The 24,206-nt window shown below is 41.3% G+C and overlaps 1 protein-coding gene across 2 annotated transcripts in view; it reads left to right on the forward strand.

The window, feature by feature from the left end:
* LOC131029908 (uncharacterized) overlaps positions 1–24,206 on the forward strand; it is a 296,098-nt gene that overhangs the window by 107,813 nt on the left and 164,079 nt on the right. For both annotated transcript variants that reach the window (XM_057960581.2, XM_057960583.2), the window contains 2 exons: positions 18,666–18,746; positions 18,888–18,940. In XM_057960581.2, coding sequence (XP_057816564.2) covers positions 18,666–18,746; positions 18,888–18,940 — 134 coding nt within the window. The remainder of the gene's footprint in view (positions 1–18,665; positions 18,747–18,887; positions 18,941–24,206) is intronic.

The raw sequence follows: 24,206 nt of genomic DNA on the forward strand, positions 1-24,206 counted from the left end.
AGCTAAACTAATCAAGGGAAGCACACCAATTTGATCTATTCACAATAAATGTGAAAGACACCTTTTTGTCATGTTGGGCCTTGGCAATGGCTCTAGGCACATGGAATGGGGACATGACAATATAATGAAGTTCATAAAACATGTATCTGAATCTTCAACTCTTTAAACTTGATTTCTATACTTTAACTGTGGCTATTTGCCTTAAAGGGTACAAGTTTCTAAATAACATATTGTTTTGTTTGCAATGGGCATATGGGTCTCTATGTCAATGGAAGGAGGACTTATAACAATATGCTGAAGGGTGAAAAACATGTATCTTTATCTTGAATTCTTTAAACTTGATTTCTATACAGTAAGTGTAGCTATATGCCTTCAAGGGCACAAATTTTTAAAGAAGTAGTTTTGTTTGTTGAGCAGAATGAGATTTGAGGCTAGTTTCAAGGACTGTTAGAAGAACTAGTTCTTGAAATTTCTTTATAGTTGAATCCTTGTCTTATATTCTTATTCATAGTTGAACTACTCGTGACTCGGCTCAACTCGCCAAGCCGCTGGGAAAAAAAATCGGTGAAAACTCAGGAAAAACTCGGAAAAACTCGGTGAAAAACTCAGCAACTTAAAAACACGCTTAAACTTAGTAAAAAATGCATTTTTTTTGCAATTTTTAATGAGAAGATGCATCCAATGAGTCAATAAATGATAACATAAAAGAAACAGGCTGATTCTAGATATATTTAAATGCAAAGTGTCTACAAAATCGCATCCTCATGAGGAATGCTGATGGCTGGAAGCCTGAAGCAAAATAGTAAATCACTAAATAGTTTTTGTAAAAATAAAAGTAATTACATCATTACAAATTACAATTACAACTTCCTCTTCCCATCTCTAGCAAAAACATGGGGAGAGGTAGAACTAGAGGGTCTAGACTGTCTAGTTGTATAAGTCTACTGTGGGACTGGGCGTGACTGTGCCTCCTTGCTTGGTATGGTTGATTGAGACTCATCCTCCATCCTGGATGAAGCTATGTCTCCACCTGCCTCTAGCACTGGCAATGAATCCTCATCCTCATCGTCATCCTCATCCTCCTCAATGTCATCCAGCTTGAAACCAAATCCACCCCCCTCCTCCATAGCCTGCCTCTCCAAATCAGTGATGTCAGTGTCGGAAAACAATGGAGGCTGCTCTTGTGATGTCCAATCACTGTAAGGATCTATATCATCCAAGTCAATTGGACCACCTTCTAGTTCCTCTACCTTATTTACGCGCAATCGAAGATTATATTGCACGTAGACAAGGTCATTGAGCCGTTTCTGCACTAACTTGCTCCTCTTCTTCGTGTGGATTGCTTCAAACAAGCTCCAATTGCGCTCACAATTGGATGAACTCCAAGGCTGACATAAGACTCCAAGGGCAAATTTTTTGAGATGTGGGGTGTTTCCACCCCAATTTTGCCACCAAGCATCTGCAAAATAAATAAAATGGAAAAGTTAGAAAGCAAAGAGAAAAGAGAAAAGAGAAAACATAATTTATCAATCATTTTAGTCTTTAGATCCCCAAATCCAAATGGCAAATGTTATACCTCGGGTTTGAGTGGTTCTTGCTCTCCTAGCCAGCTCTGAAGAGGTTAGCTTACCCCTTCCTCCCTCATAATTTTGGAGCTCACTCACAATGAGGTCTCTCTCCTCAACATCAAGTACCATCCTCTCAATGCATGTACTGAGGCCCTCCATGACTTCTCCATTCGAATCTGAGTAAGAACCCCCGAACCTAAAACGAGGTTTGAGGAAGTACCCTGCTGCATGAATGGGTTGGTGGAGTTGATTGTTCCACCTCCTATCAACAATTTCCCAAATGGGATCAAATTTGAGCCTATCCCCCTTGTAGTAATTTTTGATAGGCTCCTTGGCCCTATCCATGGCCTTATAAAGATATCCCATTGGGGTTTTATCCCCATCCACTAAGCGAAGAACTCGAACCAAGGGCTCTGATGTAATGGGCACCCTAGAATGCCCAAAAACTAACCCCACTACTGATAGGAATTTAGTCAAACAGTTTGCAGCCAACTCCTTATTCCTCCGTTTAATGTTTCAATGTTTTTTTTTGTTTTTAAGTCTTTGCACAGGTATGAAACCACATAACATGAACTAAAAAGAATTTACAATAATAGGCAAGCTGGAAATTGAACTACTGCTGTTATAATATTATTTCCAGAATTAACAAAAATCAAATACATAGCAGGTTATTTTCAACTCACTAAATACTCCAGCATTTTGACATAATGTTCCAACCAAAGTTTCTAATTCTGCTGCTACAGTAACATGAATAGTGCTGCATGAATAGTGCCAGGTGAATAGTGCCGCGTGAATAGTGCCAGGTGAATAGTACCCGCGGGAATAGTGCCGCGTGAATAGTACCCACGTGAATAGTGTCACGTGAATAGTACCCGCGTGAATAGTGTCGCATGAATAGTACCCGCGTGAATAGTGTCGCGGCCTGTAGCTGGAAATGCAACCAAATAATGCTGCTGCTTGTAGCTGGAAAAGCACCCAATCTGCCTGTAAATGAAGCTGATAGCAAAGGATTCCAAAGGCCAAACCCCAAGGGAATGACGTCTAGAATGTCACAAGAGAGGATAGACGTCCTCTAATGCCAAGAACGGATCTGCAACTCACACACCAAATTCTTCTCATATTCCACCTGCCCAATGAAGCCACAAAAGATCCCTTTTATTCTTTCTCCAAGGGGCGACCCAACTCACTCAAACAATGTGGGATAAAACATGTTCAATATAAAACATATTAAAATATTCACTTATGTCTCCCTTGGTTGCCCCTTTGATTTACACATATCTCCATAAAATAAATATTAAAGTAACACTTTAATATTTTACAATTAAATTAAATGTTACTTTAATAAAACTTCAGGCATTAAAATATATTAGCAATCGGACTCCGAATAGCGTGAGTGATAGCTCGTCGGAAAGCTCTCGCCAAGGAGTATCAAATCCAATCACCAAAACTAGCCTCCGTTGTGTCCTGCTGACTTACTAAAAATAGTAAGTATGCCTGAAACTAAGTAAATCAACTTCGTTTTGGCCCAAACTGGAAATGACTAGGCCAAAACACTCCAGGATCCCTTTAAACCCTTCGTTAGCCCTCGGGACCATGTAGAGCTAGGCTAACGCACATATGCTTGGTCAATCTGCTAGAGTGGGGACATTACAGTCCGCCCCCCTTGAAATTGCTTGTCCTCAAGCAATCTCAGTCCAGCCTGCTGTATCACCTGCTCATTCTCCCATGTAGCATCTTCCTCCGGCAGGTCTCTCCATCTGACCAAATACTCCTTCGCTATCCTGTTTCTGAGTTTCCTCACTCTGGTGTCCAGAATAGCCTCAGGTACTAACACGAGCTTCCCCTCCTCATCCAAAGGGGGTAAATCTGCAGAAGGTACTACACTCTGACCAATAGCTTTCTTAAGCCTAGACACATGAAATACAATGTGTATTCGACTGCCCTCTGGAAGCTCAAGCTCATAGGTGACTTCGCCCACTCTGCGAATCACCCTATAGGGACCATAAAATCTAGGCTTCAGCTTCTCTGCCCCGCTCCTCTTGAGAGATGACTGCCTATATGGCTGTAGCCTCAAGTATACCATATCCCCTACCTCGAAACTGCGCTCTACCCTGTGCTGATCAGCATACAACTTTTGTTGATTCTGAGCTTGCTATATGTTCTCCTTGAGCACTCTCAGGATATCCTGACTATCTTGCAATAAGTCTTTCGCTTTGGGCACCCTGCTGTCCCCCAAAACCAGATCCATGAAGCTTGGTGCTTCATAACCATAAAGTGCCATGAAGGGTGTCATCCTGATGGACATATGATATGTAGTGTTGTAGCAGTATTCTCCCATATGCAACCATCTAACCCAAGCCCTCTGCTGTGTAGTCACATAGTTCTTCAAATATCCCTCCACCCATTTATTCACAATCTCCGTCTGCCCATCTGTTTGCGGATGATAACTAGTGCTGGGTGTAAGATCTGTGCCACACAATGTAAACAACTCTTGCCAGAAAATACTCATAAATTTACTATCCCGATCACTGACAATGAATCTAGGTAGCCCATGTAACCTGAATATCTCTCTGAAGAAAAGATCTGCCACCTGTGCTGTTGTGTAAGTGGACAGAATAGCAAAGAAGTGAGCGAACTTCGTTAAGCGGTCTACCACCACATAGATGCAATCCCTCCCTTGCACTCGTGGCAACCCAGTGATAAAGTCCATTGAAATACTTTCCCATTTCCTATCTGGGATGGGCAAGGGCTGTAGTAAACCTGCAGGGAACGTGTGCTCTCCCTTATTCTGCTGGCAAACTGCACACTCCCTGACATACCTCTGAACATCATCCTTGAGCCCTCTCCATGAGAATCGCTCTCGGATCTGCCTATAGGTCTTGAAGACCCCCGGATGCCCAGCTGTAGGTGCATCATGAAATGCCCTAAGTATCGCTTCTCTCAACTGTGATGATGGAATCAAGTAAACTCTGTCCTGAAATCTGATCAATCCATCTATCACCTCATAGCGATCATCCTGCGTAGTACCTGAAATCAAACTAGACGCCCAAGTATCCCCGACATACTCTGCTATAATCTTATCCCTCCAATCTCCTGTAATCTTTGCAAGAGCACAAATGTGAGGTCTTCTGGATAAGGCATCAGCTACTACATTCCTCTTCCCTTTGACAAACTCAATGTCAAAGTCATAAGCCTGCAATTTAGTGACCCACTTCTGCTGCCTGTCATTCAAGTCTCGCTGGCTCATGAAATACTTTATGCTATTGTGATCCGTCTTGATCACAAACTTCCCTCCAACCAAGTAGGATCGGAATTTGGCCAAGGCATGCATGATGGCCAACATCTCACGATCATAAATAGAATAGCTCCTCTCCACACCTCGGAGCTTCCTACTCTCAAAAGCAATGGGGTGCTTCTCCTGCATCAATACTGCTCCAATCCCATCACCCGATGCATCACAATGAAGCTCAAAGGGCTTCGTGAAGTCTAGTAGAGCTAGAACTGGACACGAAGACATCACCTGCTTGAAATGCTCAAAACACCTCTGTGCTGCCTCTGTCCACATGAAGGCCCCCTTCTTAGTAAGATCTGTCAAGGGAGCAGCTGTCTGAGAAAACCCCTTAACAAATCTCCTATAAAAACCACATAAGCCAAAGAACCCCTTAAGCTGAGTAAGGTTCGTAGGTGTGGGCCAATCAACAATAGCTCTAATCTTTTCAGGATCCACCCGAACTCCCTTTGCACTGATAATATGACCAAGGTACAAAAGCTTTGTCATCCCGAACTCACACTTAGACTCCTTGGCATACAGGGACTCTCTCTCCAAAATAGATAGCACCTCCTCAAGATGTTGTAAATGCTCCCCCCATGTCTTGCTAAAGATCAAAATATCATCAAAGAAAATCAAACGTATCTTCTCAATTGCCCCCTAAACACCTGGTTCATGCAACTCTGAAAAGTAGCAGGAGCATTGGTTAGCCCAAATGGCATAACCAGAAACTCAAAATGACCATAGTGACACCGAAAAGCTGTTTTCTCAATGTCCTCTGCACTCATATTGATCTGATGATACCCTGATCTCAAATCTATCTTTGTGAATACACATGCCCCATGTAGCTCATCTATCAGCTCATCTATCCGCGGAATGGGGTACCTGTTCTTAATGGTTTTTTTGTTCAAGGCCCTGTAGTCAATGCACATGTGCATTGTTCCATCCTTCTTCTTAACCAAGACAACTGTTGAAGCAAATGGGCTTTTGCTTGGCCTGATGTGCCCCATTTCCAACAACTCCTTAATTGCCTTCTCTATCTCATCCTTATGTTTCTTAGGATGACGATAGGGAGTGATCATCACTGGTTTGGCTCCCTCCTCGAGCTCAATAACATGCTCTGCACCCCTATCAGGAGGAACCCCATGAGGAATATCACCAAATACCTTGGCATGCCTGTCAAGTATCTCCTGTATATCTGGTGGATGGCTCTTCACTTGAGGCTCCGGTGAAGCTGGCATAACTAAGCACTCTGTTGCCCACTCTATGTCATTATGTCGAAAAAGTCTCTCCATTCTCCTCAAAGACACTACCCTGCAACTCCCATATGAAAGTCCCCTGAGCACAACAGTCCTACCCTCATGCCGAAACCTCATCTCCAACTTTGCTAGATTGAAAGTGAACTCAACCAGCGATGCCATCCATGTCATACCGAGGATGACGTCGTAATCTCCCATGTCCACAACATAGAAATCATCCTCCAACTCATAACCATCTCCAAATCTAATGTGAAGATTCGAAACCTTCTGAGTACATAATAGCTTTTGGCCATTAGCCACCATGACTCTAAAACCATCATGCTCCTCTGTCTGTAAGCCTCTCCTGGCTACCAACTGTGTATCAATAAAGTTATGCGTAGCCCCAGTGTCAATAAGGGAAATCACCTTCTGTCCCTGGATAGTACCTCTCACCTTAAAGGTGATTGCCTTCTGAGCCCCGGTTAACCGTGCCAATGATCTGTCATCCCCAACAGTTCTGCTCCTCTCTGTAGTACTACTCTCATCTGAATCGGAGTGCTGATCCTCCCCCTCTGACTCTAACTCCTCTGCTGAAAAATACTCCATTTGATTTGCCTTAGCCTTGAGAGGGCATTTATGAGATAAGTCCCAAGGCTCTCTACACTGGAAGCACAGTTTCTTCTTTCGAAGTTCATTCAAGGTTTCACTGTCTAGTCCTTTTGATCCTTCTTTGGGTTTGTTATACTCTTTCTGAAATGGTTTTTTGTCTTTGTCCTTGCGGTAGGAAGAATCTGTTGAATGGTATTTTCCTTTGTATACCGAAGGGGCTAAATCTCATGCCTTTTTAGTTGCTTCTGCTAAGGTGAGTGGATCATGTCCCTTCACCCAACCACGTAATGGATTAGCAAGCCCATCACAAAATAACACCACCAATCTCCTAGGAGAGATATCAGTAACAAGTACAGACAACCGCTGAAACTCGGCGATGTAAGCATCCACCGAACCTGTCTGTTTTAACTGTGCTAGCTCCTTGAAATGTAACTCGGGATCCCTAGTGTCAAATCTCTCAATCAATCTTTCTGTGAATTCCTCATAGGATGTAATCTGATTATGCCCCAGAGTCACCATGCCATGATGCCACCATTCATGCGCAACGCCGTCCAAATGCATAGCCGCATACTTGATAGCCTCCTCCTCAGGCATAGGATTAAGCTGTAAGTATGTATCTACCTTCTGCACCCAAGCTCGTCCAGTCATCTTCCCTGAAGCATCATAATAAGGCAAGGAAAGTTTTCCAACTTTCTTTCTTAGCTCAAAATTCTAATTCCTCCCTCCTGCTCTAGGCATATGTCTCATCCTCAAGTCCATATAATCTCTGAGGGAAATATCCGCCTGAAACTCGGGTCCACTGGCCTCCCAGTCCCTCCTGAACTGACCCTGTAACTCAGTAATTTGCGGTTCGTTCACTGGTTGAACCGGATCCCTAGGTGGAAAGGTGGGTAGAAGAGGTCTCGAGCTCGTTGTTCGAGCTGGGTGTGCAATGTGTCTAAAGTTATCCGCCTCAATCCCATTGTTGCCATGTCCATTATTACCATTAATGTTATTCTCAGGGCCATTGTTGTTGCCTCGGCCTCCATTATTATCATTGCCCCTATTGTTATCGTTTCCCCCATTGTTATTGTTTCCATTGTTGGCATCACCTGGATTAATATTAACGCCCATCTGTCTAGCCATAAGCTGCAACATCATGTCCATTCGCCTATTCTACTCCTGCTGCATACGCTGCCCTTGCTCTAACGTACCCAGTAACTGTCTGAACATTACCTCCCCCTGATCTGGAACGATATTCCTCTCATCTCGGTCACCCATACTGCTGTCCTGATCGAAGAATATTTCCTCTATGTCTGTATGACTGGATTCTATGTCCACCTGCACGGATGAACTAGACTGCTCACTCTGACTATCCGGATTTCTATTTTGTCTGGCCCTGGTATTGCGAAAATTATAATGCCCCTGTCGCATGCTCAATCATACATTCTGGACCTGTTTTATTTCTGCAATATGTTTTGGTGAAAGTTTCCCACAAGATGGCAGAATCTTCTGCTCTGATACCACTGTAATGGGCACCCTAGAATGCCCAAAAACTAACCCCACTGCTGATAGGAATTTAGTCAAACAGTTTGCAGCCAACTCCTTATTCCTCCGTTTAATGTTTCAATGTTTTTTTTTGTTTTTAAGTCTTTGCACAGGTATGAAACCACATAACATGAACTAAAAAGAATTTACAATAATAGGCAAGCTGGAAATTGAACTACTGCTGTTATAATATTATTTCCAGAATTAACAAAAATCAAATACATAGCAGGTTATTTTCAACTCACTAAATACTCCAGCATTTTGACATAATGTTCGAACCAAAGTTTCTAATTCTGCTGCTACAGTAACATGAATAGTGCTACATGAATAGTGCCAGGTGAATAGTGCCGTGTGAATAGTGCCAGGTGAATAGTACCCGTAGGAATAGTGCCGGGTGAATAGTACCTACGTGAATAGTGTCACGTGAATAGTACCCACGTGAATAGTGTCGCGTGAATAGTACCCGCGTGAATAGTGTCGCGGCCTGTAGCTGGAAATGCAACCAAATAATGCTGCTGCTTGTAGCTGGAAAAGCACCCAATCTGCCTGTAAATGAAGTTGATAGCAAAGGATTCCAAAGGCCAAACCCCAAAGGAATGATGTCTAGAATGTCACAAGAGAGGATAGACGTCGTCTAATGCCAAGAACGGATTTGCAACTCACACACCAAATTCTTCTCATATTCCACTTGCCCAATGAAGCCACAAAAGCTCCCTTTGATTCTTTCTCCAAGAGGCGACCCAACTCACTCAAACAATGTGGGATAAAACATGTTCAATATAAAACATATTAAAATATTCACTTATGTCTCCCTTGGTTGCCCCTTTGATTTACACATATCTCCATAAAATAAATATTAAAGTAACACTTTAATATTTTACAGTTAAATTAAATGTTACTTTAATAAAACTTCAGGCATTAAAATATATTAGCAATTGGACTCCGAATAGCGTGAGTGATAGCTCGTCGGAAAGCTCTCGCCAAGGAGTATCAAATCCAATCACCAAAACTAGCCTCCGTTGTGTCCTGCTGACTTACTAAAAATAGTAAGTATGCCTGAAACTAAGTAAATCAACTTCGTTTTGGCCCAAACTGGAAATGACTAGGCCAAAACACTCCAGGATCCCTTTAAACCCTTCGTTAGCCCTCGGGACCATGTAGAGCTAGGCTAACGCACATATGCTTGGTCAATCTGCTAGAGTGGGGACATTACATCTGACACCTACAATTGAAAAATACAAATTACAAAAAGATCAAAATTTAAATAATGAAGTTACAAATTAGTAATGAGAGACTTGAATCAAGAATAACTAAAATTTAAAAATTAAAGTTTTGAAGTAACAACCTTCACAATCTCTGCAGCCCTTTGTGCAAATTGGTTGTCGAAGACTATGCATGCGACAGCCTCTCCTTCAGGCTTCTTTGAATAAGGTGAGTTAAGCCATTCTCCACTCACAAACATTTGTTTCAAAGAAGTCAATGCAGCAAGAATGCTTTGCAACGTCAAGAAAATCGTTGCAAACCTTGTGACACCAACTCTCACCAAATCTTTCCCTTGCGTGTGTTGTCTCGTGAAATTTAGGGCCCAAGGGTGATTGTAGATATATTTGGTGATCCTCCTTGCATCTTCCACAACTGGAGTCACCCACTCAAGTTTTCCTATGTCCTCCAAAAGAAGGTCAAGGACATGTGCTGCACAAGGTGTCCAAAAAAGAGTGGGGTGCCTCTCTTGGAAGATTCTTCCTGCAAAAGAAGAATTTATTCTTAAGAAATATGCAACCAAGTAAAACAAAGCCCACAACAAATGAGAATATTGCTAATGCCTAAAGGTGATAATTCAAAAGGATTCTACCTGCTGACACATATGTTGCTGCATTATCTGTGATGATTTGCACCACATTCTCTACCCCCACCTCCATGATGACATGCTCCAACATTCCAGCCAATGTTTCTGCATTTTTCACCCTGTTGGAGGCATCAACAGATTTCAAGAACACTACATTGTCCTTGCAAGCGACCAAAATATTGATGATGGTGCGGTTCTTGCCATCTGTCCACCCATCAGAAAGAATGGTGCAGCCATAATTTGCCCAATCAATTTTTTGATCCTCCATCACTTCTCTTGCCCTAGCAACTGCATTTGTGAGCAACCTGTAAGTGCAAAGTGAAATTAGGTCTTAGTACACAATTTTGATTTAATAAACAAGAAATCTAAAAAATAATTAAAAATGAAATCAAGTGGACTATGTAGTAATTTACTAACCTCCCACTCAAATCCCTGCGAGAAGGGGCCTTGTACCCCTTTCCTGAAACTGTCATAGTAGTCACCAAATTCAGCCAATAAGCATTCTCCGCCATATTGAATGCAATGTTGTTGAAGTACCAAAAATCAGCAACTGCAATGTCAGTTTTCTCATGTACCTCCTTATTCCATCCACTAGCCTCTAATGATGGTTGTGCTCCAGGTGTGTTTCTGGGCACAAAATAATCACGTATCAACCCTGATCGTTGTGATGGAAGTGGAACAGTGCCAGGTACTCTACTAGAGGAAGCAGAAGCAATGGCCGAGCTGATGGTGGGTTTGCGGATACGTGGGCCACGCCGAGAGCCCACTATGCCCTCAAGTGCTTCTTCTTCCTCTTCAAGGTCAATAGAAACACCTTGAGACTCAGCTATGGCTGATCTCATGGCTAGCTTTGCCCTCTCCCTTTGCGATTTCTTCTCTTCTCCAGCTGCAAGTAGGGCATTCATTTGTCTTTTAATTTCTTCACTGGTCCCAGGGCATGCTCTAGCGTCATGCCTATCTATTCCTGCAAGGTGGTATTTGAGGCGGTTGATGCCTCCATGAAGTATTCTCTCACACTTTATGCATATAATTGACCCAGGATCGGGTCCCTCATAGGCATACCTCCATGCCCCATCTCTAGCACCTCTAGGACGAGTGCCTATAAATCCAGATGGGCATGGATCTAGTGGCCATTGCTCCCTTGCCATGATTAATGCTTACTTAACCTACACATACAAAGTGAAAAAAAAAAATTAACATTTTAGTTAAACAATTTAGGATTAAGCAAACTATCTACATTAGTTTAAATAAATTTAGACATCACTCGAAGTTTTTTTTAAAAAAAAAGTAGGGTTTGAATTTTTTTTTGAAAACTAGATTCTTCAAAAAAGTTGTGAAAATTCAACAAAACTTGTGTTAAATCTTGAGTAAATAACTTATAAATGATCTAGACTACTTAGGAATCATTTGTAATCAATCTAAATGCAACAAAAAATAAACAAATTGTTTTAAAAAAGCATAGAAAAAAAATTTAAAAAACTACCTGGAATCTGATTTTCCCTTCAAATCCCCTTCAAATCCACTTGGAATCACTCAATAATCACCCCAAATCACCTTCCAAACCCTTCCAAATGAGTTTCCCCCTTCTCAGCCCAAAACAATACTGGAAAACAAAAAAATAAAGCATTTTTAAGCTGTTTTCGGCTGATAAGAAAATGCGGTACTCGCTAAAAACTCGGCGAGTTTTCTTGGTGATTAGAAGTCGTTACTACTCGCCAGGTCCAGAAACTCGGCAAGTTTTTGTCACTCGCCGAGTTTTCGGCGAGTGTGTCATCTATGTTCTTATTATGTCTATGCTGAGTTGCACATGTGTAACTAATATAGAGCTAAATTAAACATTGGGTACATTTAGTCATCATGGATTGGGGTATAATTATACATGTGTTATTATGTGGTGGATTGTAATAGGTTTGCCATAGATTACTTGTATCATCTAGTGGAATTGTTCAGTTCTTGGTCTGAAATTTGAAGAGATAAAAGCTTAAAATCATTGAAAAAGAAAATTGCAAGGCTACATGTTTTCCATGGAAAGGCTGTTGCATAGGCACTTAAGGTAGAGTTGGATGTTGCCAATAATTTTTTTTTGCATGATAAGCATTGTGGTTGGAGTTGAACAGTACTGCAAATATACTTGTAACTTCAAGTATGCAACACAATTTGTTTTATATTTTTATAATGTCTATATTTAGTTGAACATGAGTATTTGATATAGAGATAAATCTAACTTTGGTTGTGCTTAGTCATCTTGGTTTAGGATATGAATTAGATATTTTAATGTGGTGGATTATGTATAGACTAGTCAAAGATTACTTGTATCATCTAGTGGGATTGTTCAGTCCTTGGTCTGGAATTTGAAAGGATAATCATAAAACCCTGGGAAGAGAAAATCATAATGCTGCATGTTTTCCCTGAAAAGGCTGTTGTATATGCACTTAAGGTAGAGTTGGGTTCAAGATGTCGTCAATAGTAATTTTTCTGCATGATAAGCATTGATCTCTTGGCATATTTGTGTTATTGTCCTAGTGTAACAGAATTTTTTATAGTTGAAAGTGCTGCAAATACATTTGTAACTGTGAGCATGATTATGGGCATAGACGGTTTATATTGATGCATAAAGTACTCAAATTTTTGAATAGGGTTACAAATTTAAATTAGGTAGAATACATTGGTGAAACATGCAAGGCATCTGCCAAGTATTTTGGGACCGTTGTATGGAAAGATTTAATGGATCATAGTTGTACTGTGAATGCCTTGAAATGAATCAGTTAGACGACCAAAATTAATCAAATGAAGGACTTGTCCATCAGCATAAATCTTCAATTCCATCCATAAAAATTAGGCTTTACTGCAAAATATTTGTAAAGTCTATTGATAATTTAAGCATAGATTCCTTAATAGCATTGATCTATTTGTGTTTGTTGAGGACTAGAAAGTGTGTATTGAATGGAATCTTTTTGTGCTACAGGGTGTACTGTGAATGCCTTGAAATGAATCAGTTAGACGACCAAAATTAATCAAATGAAGGACTTGTCCATCAGCAAAAATCTTCAATTCCATCCATAAAAATTAGGCTTTACTGCAAAATATCTGTAAAGTCTATTGATAATTTGAGCATGGATTCCTTAATAGCATTGATCTATTTGTGTCTGTTGAGGACTAGAAAGTGTGTATTGAATGGAATTTTTTTGTGCTACAGTGTGTGCTTATTAGCGCACAACATTCTAATTGCCGTTGAAAAGAAAACTTGCACCTTTTGTGCATTGACACATTCCTGTAAGCCAACTGATGCAGGATTCCTACTCCCATCCACAAAAGACTAAAAAGATATTCTAATTTTTTCACCAAATCTACATGCTGATTCCTGCAGGCCATCTTGTTAACAAAGGTCCTTTATGAAAAATACTAAAGTGAAACTTTTGAGCAAGGTAAAAACCCATAATTCGGCATAGTTGATTTGGTATTAGCTGGTGTTGTTATTGCATTTGTGTTATATATTGTTCTAATGGTTTGAAGCTATGTCTGTGCAATGCTATTTTCAAATTTCCTATAAATGAGAATACAGAGAGTCATAGACTTGGCAATAACTGTGTAATTCGATGGTTGCAGAGCATAGCGTTTGATCATCCTTGTGAAGGAATTTGTAGGGTTTGATCTGTAACCAATGTAGTTTTATCATCACTGTCTTGTATGTTGTGCATTTGGAACCTTCAACTTGCATTGTTGGGACCAACAAAATATGCTGTATTTCTTGGTGAAGTGCCAAAGAATGAAATCTTGGGGAAGATGAAAGATGCCGAATGCTGATTGGAACAATCTGATATGTTTTTCTGAGTCTGATTTCTTTGACCAGCAATTGGAATTTTGGTTTTTTAATGCAGTTTGAAGTTTTAAGGATAACTTGTGTCTTATTGACTATTGGAATTTGACAATGCAAAATGAATAACAAATGCAATACATAAAATAATTGACTGAATGAATTTCAGACTTCTGATTTTATTTATCAGCAATGAACAAATGATAATAAATGATTGTTTTCAACAACCCAAGCCAATAATGGCCTACCAGAAGTCCAACGCTGGAAATTGAGGGTGATTTATTGGCCCGAATAGGTGGAAAGATTGAATGAAGCACCTCCAACTGCAACCAATGACTCCAAAGAGCTTTATTCACCTACTAGATAATTATTTAAAACAAATTAGTGAGGAAATCCTGATTCCAATGCACTTCCTGAACTTTCCCTAGGAGAGACTCCAATTTGGTGTGCCTTCTACCCATTGATTTGCTCCTGTAGCTCTAGTATGTTGATTTCAAGGTAGTGCTCATTTACCACAGGCAAACTTCAGATCTGTTGCCTTTCCAACCATAGACGATAAGCTCTTATTGTCACCCTCGAGCACGCTACATAAATTTCTCACCATCAATTGATCTGCTTGTACATGAATTCGATCTGCTTGATTATGATCGAACTTGTTGTCTTATCTCTGTTCCAAAGAGGAAAGACCACATCCAAATATATCCGTCGAAAGGAGATATCCAAGAGTCGTCTCTCATCAAGGAGGCACGACCTTCATGAAGCATCGCATGCCTTCAAACGAGGGGTGGCAGACTTTAACCAAAAGTCGGCCCCTTTGAAACAAATTCGATAAGTCAAATTCAATAATGTATGTTTAATCATTAAACCTGATAATGCATATGTGACTTAATAAAGATATTAAGGGATTAATATAAGTTATAGATTCATCAAATGTGTAAGGCCAATAGGCCATTCACACATTTGATCTTGCTGAGTCGGCATGTAGGATTTCTACCGACGCTATATCATCAACACTCCCTTTTAGCTAGGGAGGAATCCTTCTTAATCTCTACAAGTCACATCACCTCATCGTGATGACTAACACAATGACACCACTCATGTGAATGAAAGAAGCTTATCACCTCATTGTGATAGCATATCACCTAATCGTGATGTTTGACCACAATGGCTACTCTCAGAGGGTGAATACACACAAATGCTAAGTCATGGAGTCTCTCACATGACATCCACCATACCTACTCGCAGAGGGTGGATCCACCATACCCTACTCGCAGAGGGTGGAACAAGGGCTGAAACCTTTAACTTCTCTCACAAAGAAGAATGCACAACAAGGGCTGATACCTCAAACTTCTCTCACAAAGAAGAATGCATAACAAGGGCTGAAACCTCAAACTTCTCTCACAGAGAAGAATGCACAACAAGGGTTGATACCTCAAACTTCTCTCACAGAGAAGAATGCATAACAAGGGCTGAAACCTCAAACTTTTCTCACAGAGAAGAATGCACAACAAGGGCTGACACCTCAAACTTCTCTCACGGAGAAGAATGCATAACAAGGGCTGATACCTCAAACTTCTCTCACAGAGAAGAATGCATAACAAGGGCTGAAACCTCAAACTTCTCTCATAGAGAAGAATGCATCTCCACCATGCCTACTCGCAGAGGGTGGATCGAGGGCTTTCACCTCAAACTTCTCTCAGAGAAGAATGCATTAACAAGGGATTGCACCTCGAATTTCTCCTCACAGAGAAGAACTCATTAACAAGGGATTTCACCTTGAACTTCTCTCTCTTAGAGAAGAATTCATTAACAAGGGATTGCACCTCGAACTTCTCTCTCACAGAGAAGAACTCATTAACAAGGGATTGCACCTCGAACTTCTCTCTCTCAGAGAAGAACTCATTAACAAGGGCTTTCACCTCAAATTTTTCCATCACAGAGAAAAATGCATTAACCAAATCTTGATGATGACGTGGCTCCCTCTGAAGCAAATATCAACCTTCTGACCTCTTCGTCCAAGGTTACTTCTGCGAAGAAATGCAAGCAATCTTCCTTCCTTGAATAGAGATTCGTCAGTGCCTGAACCTTGGGTAGAGTGACCACCAATGAAAAGCATAATTCTGGCAGTAGTGCCAGGCACACAAGCCCCAACCAGCCCCGCAGCCACACTGAGAGTAGTGCCAATGCAACGTGCAGCTCTTGCATCCGTCTGCGTCGCCCACGGATCCTTCTGCAACTCTTCCAAAACCAAATTCAAAGTGAATTCACACTGGGAAGTTGGCAACAAGAATCGGGTGATGCTCTGAGCAGAGAGGCCATCCTTGACGTTGACTACATCATCAGCAAATTTGCAGATAGCGTCAAGCGTTCTATCAATCTGCTGCCACAAATTAGGATTGGGAGCAATACTAGACATACTGAGACAATAATGCCCGACCATGTGGCCTCGTCCAAATTGGCAATCGAACCAGCCTCAAGCTCTTCCAAGGCCTTAAAAGCGCTTTGAAACTTGGGTTCCATCGCCTCCACGAATTCATATGTGAACCCCATTCGGCTGACATTGATATACAATTTGAGCTCCTTGTGTTGATAAAGCCAATCCAAGTACGGATTCCACAGGGCTGCGGGCTCCGTCTCTAGCCCTTTCTTCTTCTACAAAGAATTTGTATCGAGCACAAAAACCTCTCCAGCCACAACAACCCGAGTTCGAATCAGAAGCTGACATCTTTCAACGCTGACAATGGCGAGCTTTGAAATCTTGGGCGAAATCCTGTGACTGGGCAGCAAGCAACTTTTTGCACAAGTTGTTGTCTGCGTTTTCCCACGGAATTTCTGGCACAAAGGATTTTGGGCCATCATACTTGTTCTCGAGGTCTGGGGAGACTCGATCCCCTAATTGCCACCTAATTTGTTTAGACGCTTGACCGACGCCACTGTGAAGGGCGGAGGTCAGCGAGTGTAATCGCTGCATTATCCTTTGTAGTCACCTTTCGATTTGGAAGAGATCTTAAATCTGCAATTGTTTGTGATTGAATTTCCCTTGAGAGCCTTCAAGCGGTCAGGCTCTATAGAAGGAACCCGTTCTGATACCATGCTGATTTTAAGGTAGTGTTCGTTAACCACATGCAAACATCAGATCTGTTGCCTTCCCAACCATAGACGATAAGCTCTTATCGTCACCCCTGAGCACGCTACATAAATTTCTCACCATCAATTGATCTGCTTGTAGGATTTCTATCGACGCTATATCATCAACATAGTATGAGCCAATTTCACCAAATAACCAATGGATTTCTTCTTATTTGCTGCTAATGATGAAATTTGTATAAAAAAATTGATGCAAAACCCCTTAATTTATTTTATTGAAAAATCCAGGCAAGATTTGGTGGTACGGTTAGCTTGGGGAAGGTACAATCTGCTGATAGGGGTTACAAACTTGCTGGAAATTGTGACCTCTCTGCTCAGATCTGAAATTTATTCCCCTGAGAATCTGAATTCCTCTGTTTTGCTCTGAAATTTGGTCCCAATGACCTGAAAAGAGCCTCCAATGAAGATCAATATGCTGTTAGGTGGAAGGGTTTTTGTCCCACACCTGCAATTTGAAGGTTTTTGTTTTCAAATCTGCTCCAAAATCTTGCCAACCATGTTACAGACCTGAAAGAATGAAAATATTCTCAAAATCAACCAAAAACAATGCCTCCTTTTGATCGACTAATGCTCTTTTATGGTTTCCAGCCCTAATCGAACTTCTTGAGGGCATCCAAAGAATATTCCAAAGCATCTTTTTCCCTCCATGTTGTTCGCCCAGCTTGAGGGTCGAATGAAAATATTCTCAAAATCAACCAAAAACAATGCCTCCTTTTGATCGACTAATGCTCTTTTATGGTTTCCAGCCCTAATCGAACTTCTTGAGGGCATCCAAAGAATATTCCAGAGCATCTTTTTCCCTCCATGTTGTTCGCCCAGCTTGAGGGTCAGCTTATCATTGCATAATGACCACCTTTTATTATAATATAATCTCCTAGGGAGATGTGCAAGGTAACTTTTTAAATAAAGTTACTTATTAAGTCATAAAGTTACTTTTATTAACTTTTGTAAAATAAAGTTATAACTTCATAAAAGTTACTTTTATTAAAATTTTCTATTAATAGAAAAAAGTTAACTTATAAGGTCTTATAAGCTTTTATTATAAACTTTATTAAATAATTTCCCACCAAGCTCCAAAATTGGCTAAGCATAGCTCCTCCTGGTGAACCAAACATCTCCTAACCCCATCATTTGCCTGCGGAGATGACTAACAGGCAAATCTAGGATTCTTGAGTGATCACTGGAAAACTGGGGACATTACAGAAGATTCAGACAGAGAACTTGGATGAATGGAAGTGTAAATTGGCATCAAAAAGTATTTTGGGTTTAGAATGCAGGGACCTGGTGCCGATAGGGTGGTGGGGATTATTCAACGAACATACTAGCTACAGAATTAGATAATCTCAAGTATATGGGTAAATAATCAAACAAAGGGGAATCTTGAACTGAAAGGAGTTTAGAAAATGTAAGAAACAAATTGTCTTTGATAGATATCCTTGACATGGCTGATGATATACAATTTTACTGTTTGAAAACAAAATTTCTGACTCGAGGCTAGGCTGACCAGTAAGAATCTTATTTTTTAAATTCTGAAATTCTTCTTAGAATCTTATCTAGTAGTAGTCTTAACAAACTGTGATCTCTTCACTGTGACATTTAGAGACCAATTAGTTTTGTTGACTAGAAGTTGTTTTTTCTCTTATTGCAGGTTTTTCTAAGCATGCTGGTTAAAATTACAAGTCTTGACTTGCCACTGTGGCATCGCATTATGGTGCTTGAAGTTTTGAGGGTAAGTATTAATTATAAGTTTCGTCTATTGAAGGTCCTGGGGGCAGTGTTTTTGGGAGGGTTTTCATTCTTGTTGCTGCCTATAACTGGTGAATTTATTCGTTAAGATTTCTTATGTCAATAGCACTGGAAATATTTGCAGAGTTTCTGTGTTGAAGCAAGGATTCTGCGTCTTCTTTTTCAAACTTTTGACATGTAAGTTACTTATATTTATAAACATTGTCTATTTCTATGGGACAGTTAATACATTAACTAACTCCTTAAGGTTTGTGAAACAAAATAATATAGAGCTAGTTCAATAACCACTTGAGTTGGAGCATTAATAATTTTGACCTTTCACTATTTTTTAAATAGAGTTCTGTAGCATCTGACCTTTTATGTGTTATAATTTGAGGTAGCTAAATTTAATTCAAAGTAAAAAAATGCTCAGAATTTTTTTCAGTGAAGTATCTTATATTGTACCAAGGAACATGATAGTTACATTAACTGAGAACATACTTTTATGAAAATCTTTCTCTGTAAAGTCTACAAAAGATTAATATTTGTGTCTTTGCATTAAATAAAAAGAATCTAAAAATTTATTGAAATATTTAGTTTTGACTTCAACATTAATAGCCATAGCTGGAAGATATGGCTTTAGCGAGTGTGTTTGATTTCAGATAAAAGTGAAATGCACCAAGCCACACGCTCAAGGCATTAGCTGACTGAACATTTTTTTTGAAAGAACAATACTAAACAATAAGATCATTAATAACATCCATAATTATCTTGTCATTCTCCATCAACACCCTTTCAATTTATTAAAACATAGCTATTTATTAGCTTTCTCTAAGCCCCCAATCTGAAAACTCCCTTTTTTCTTTGCGTACTTTAGACTCCAAACTGGACTTGGAACTCAATTCCAAGTCTCTAGTCCTATTTGCTCCATGCTACTTGCCTTGACAAACGAAACTGCCAAAATAGTGCATGGACTGTGGTCTCTATCTTGGACTTGGGACTGCTTCTAGTATGAAGTTTTGGTTGACCTCTGGGACTCGCATTGCCATTGTAGACTTTGGGTTCTTGCTTGAACTTGGGACTTGTACAAGGTCTAAGGTTGCAGCCGAATTCCAAACCTCTCAACACCAATGTAACATCCCTTTGTGGGCTTTGTGTTTGCACGTTTACTTGGTACTCATTCCGAGTCCTTAGTCCCCTGCACCCAAAGTAAATGTGGACTTTTCCTTTGAATGAAGGAGTTTGAACTTCCTTGTGGGCCTAGAATCTTCTTAAGTTCAATGTCCTAGTTTTGACCCAACCCTTGGACCTAGCTAAAACAGACTTCAAATTTTTTCTTTTTTCAACTAACTTATTTAAAGTCACATACACTAAAATGAAATTATACTAAAATGTTTTCTACCACATTTCATTCATTTCAACCCAAAATTGAAATGTATTCTAAGTTCATTTTAACCAACAAACAATAATGGTGAAAAGCATATAACATGACATGCTTGTTCAACACCAACATCAATATGTGGTAAAAGAAAATACCACATTGTCACCACTTATGCGGACAATTTACAATCCTTCTAATTAGGTGATCTCAACTTGATTTTACAATTACATAAGAGGACTCAAGTGTTCGAAAATTATATAATTTGCAACTTTGATACAATTAAATAACTATTGAGAATATGAGGTTTTCTCCCATCTTGTGTGCAATCCAATGCTGTTCCAATGAACCCATGAGTCCCCAATGGTGGTTGAGTGCCTTTCAACCATGTGGTACTAGTCCCCAATGGTGGTTGATCGCCACTCAACCATGTGGTACCAATAGGTCCACCCCATTGTGCTAGGAGATTGTCGCATGGGACAACAAACACACACACCAAACAAGGGTTAGGGCTTGCTTACACATGAAACATTGCACATACAAATGGGCATAAAGACAAGGATGAAGATACCAAAGGAAGGCAAGGAGTGTCGTTGCAAAGCATGAAGGGATGGCTTTGTGGACCTGAGTATGTATGCCATCACAAGGCGAAAGGAGTATCGAAGTGACATCCACTACTCTACCTTGGGTTGGCATGACCTTTATAGGTCATATTTAGCCCATGCAAGCACTCTAAGTATGCCACCGACTAATACCCTTGCTCATTTTATTTACCTCATGAATTTCTTTAGTTATTAGTTGATTACATACCTTCTTCCCATTGTAGCCATGAAATCACTTCTGGGTTCGAGACAATGTTAGAAGCCACTCTTTCCTATCTTCCATACTTCAATCCTAGGTCCCTAACATCCCAATTCGCTAATTGGCGTGGCACAAAAAATGATAGAGAAAAGTGAGATAGCAAAGCTTAACATATTCCCAAAAGAGTTTTCACAATTAATTTTTTCCTTTACTAATTCTTCTAAAATCTTTCTAAATTTCAAAATTTTATTAAACTTTACACATGGAAAGACTATATTTTTTTCCCATCCATCTTTAATGTGTTAGCGGCATTATTGTACATGAACATAAGACTAGTTAATTATGTGTAATTGTTTTGGTTAGTTGGCAACCATTGCGGTGCGACGGTTGGCGCTCGCACCCCCTCGGTATCTTTATATACTTCGGAATGTAACTTGCAACACACAATTATGAATGGAATAACATCTCTTATACTTGTCTGATATCTATGGCGTTATTATTCGGCATTCCAGGCAGACAGGGCAAGAAAATAGAATTGAAGGCTAAAAAGATGAAGCGGGAGGAGAAGGAGCGGTGGATTAAACTAATCTCCAGGAACTTGACGACATCAGAGCTGGAAGGCGTGGCTAATGCCACAAAGGGTCGAGGAATCCGTAAGACCTTTGTTGCAGAGGGCCACTGGCGGTGCATTATGGATGTCATCAAGAGCAGATTGACAAGGTCGGGTAGGGCATCGGACATCGCCCTCCCTCAGATTATGCTTATGAATGGGTTGATGAATGGCATCGTGTATGACTGGGCCGCGTTACTCGCAGAGCGCATGTATGAGTTTTTGACGATGCAGCATCGCACATTCTATATGCCGCACTACGCTATAGGGTTGTTCTTGGAGGCCACGCAGGAAGCAGTGCTGGAGGCAGAGCTGGAGGTACGGCCACAGGGACCGTTGGCAGATGGTGAGCCTCCAATAATGTATTGGAGGCACTTGGACATTGGGTACTCTTCTGCGAAGCGGAAACGGGCGGTAGATACGGCCTCGGCTTCAGGGGAGCTTGACAGCGGGAGGGATTCCAGTAGCATAGAGGATTCAGAAGCGGAAGAGGAGGATGATAGCAACAGGGCGATGGAGGAGTGGGTCCTATTTGCCCCACCCTTGCTACCGATGGGCACGCCGATGCCATCATCTGGAATAGGCGGCACCTTTATTCCGGCCTTTAGATAGAGCCGCACGCCAGTTACACTTGGCCCCCTACAGCACCAGGTAGCATCACCGGGCCCAACCATGACAGCACTTACAGAGGACATGGCAGAGTCAGGGATGGTAGTAGTCGCCGAGGAGCAGGGACTGAGGGAGGTAGTGGATATGGAGCCACAGGTACGGTTGGACGTTGTGGGGACCGAGGCCGTGGTGACTGTTTCAGTGTCTTTGTAGGAGCCGATGACAGCGGGCCGTCCCCTGGTCGTAGAGATGCGTGCCGACCCGTTGGTCGTGGCTATGGAGAGCTGGCTCACCCAGCAGTTTCAGATGACATTGGCACAACCGGAGGGAGCTGTTGTATTCTCACCTTGTCGGGAGACTAGGGCAGAGGTAGTCGACTTGGACGATTCCTCTGGCGAGACACGTGCCAGCAGTTGGGCACGCGACAGGAGAGGTCGTCTCTGCCATCCAGGTGCCAAGGGATGGTACACCTCTGGTGGCGGAGGAGGTACCTTCACAACACGATGCGGTTGTGTCAGTTCCGCCAGACACTTCACAGCCTTCAGAGCAGGAGGGGGAGGATATCGAGGCCTATCTAGCTGACATGGTGACGAGGGGTAGGCAGGTGGTGGCCACTGCCCAGACGCGAGCATTGCAGCAGGTTGTGGTGGAGTTGGAGAGGGCCCTACGGTTTATGCAGGTAGGCTGCCCCGTAGCCCTTACTACATGCTTTGAGTCTCAGGGTTGGCCGACTACTGAGACGGAGGAGATGCTCCAGGCTTGGAGTGTGCGTCAGCCCATTGTGGAGAGTCGGGTGACGGCAGTTGTTCGCGAGATGGAGCAGGTCTATCGGGACGCCTACTATGCCCTAAGGCATGCCCAGCATGAGTCGGAGGTCCGAGAGGCTGCTAGAGTCGCGTTGGAGAGGGATGTGGCCACTCAGCAGGCCTCCTGGGCAGCAGAGCGGGCCCAGTTGTTGGCTCAGCTAGAGATGACCCGCGTAGAGAAGGCGGAGGTAGAGACTCGCCTGTCGGCAGAGCAGAGTGAGAGGAGCCTGTTGCAGACTCGATTAGTCGATATGACAGCGACAACGGATACCAAAGAGAAGGAGCTGCTGGAAGCCGCACATATGGTGAAGACGGCTTTGGAGAAGGTCTTGGTGGCGGAGCAGGATGTGACTGCCCGTACTCAGCAGGTGTATGAGCTCCGCGCCCGCTTGGCAGCCTAGACACCGGCGTCTCAGCCTTCTACTTCAAGGACGCTTCCCCAACCCCCTCCTTAGTTTTTTCTGATGTATATATTGTATAGGTTGCATTGTCTTCGTTTTTGTTGTTAGTCGCCTGGAGACGACTTTTCTTTTTGGGGGGGATGATGTTAGCGGCATTATTGTACACGAACATAAGACTAGTTAATTATGTGTAATTGTTTTGGTTAGTTGGCAACCGAGGGGTGGTCGTTGCGGTGCGACGGTTGGCGCTTGCACCCCTCGGTATCTTTATATACTTTGGAATGTAACTTGCAACACACAATTATGAATGGAATAACATCTCTTATACTTGTCTGATATCTATGGCGTTATTATTCTGCATACGTGCTTTATGTTTTAAGTTATTCACCCGAGAGGGCAAACATAATGCAAGCTCAATTTACTAATTTTTTTATTAATGCAAATTCAAAAAATCGAAAGTTACCCTTTTGGTTCTAAATGAACAACTACACTCTTCTGTAATAAATTTTACGTTTAATAAATTCTGGATAATTTTGCCATAGTTTTAGCTTAAAATGGGCATTTAAAAAAAAACACAATTAATTTACATAATTAGATGTAGCGAATTCAGCATGAAAAGGATGTAACATATACCCCTGATTTTCTTTTGTTTTTCTGTTGGAGTAGTTTGACATACAAATGGTTGCCAAAAACAACAAATGGAATTGCTTGCAAAATAAATTGATCTGGTTTGTTTCATTCATTCATAGCAAGTATATGACTGGAAAATAACACTAACATCACCATAACTGAAATACCATCACTATACATACTGCTGTTTACAAAAGCAGGATGTTTTGAGTCTTTGACATTGAACTTG

Source organism: Cryptomeria japonica, chromosome 3 (assembly GCF_030272615.1).
Source record: "Cryptomeria japonica chromosome 3, Sugi_1.0, whole genome shotgun sequence".
Classification (NCBI taxonomy): domain Eukaryota; kingdom Viridiplantae; phylum Streptophyta; class Pinopsida; order Cupressales; family Cupressaceae; genus Cryptomeria; species Cryptomeria japonica.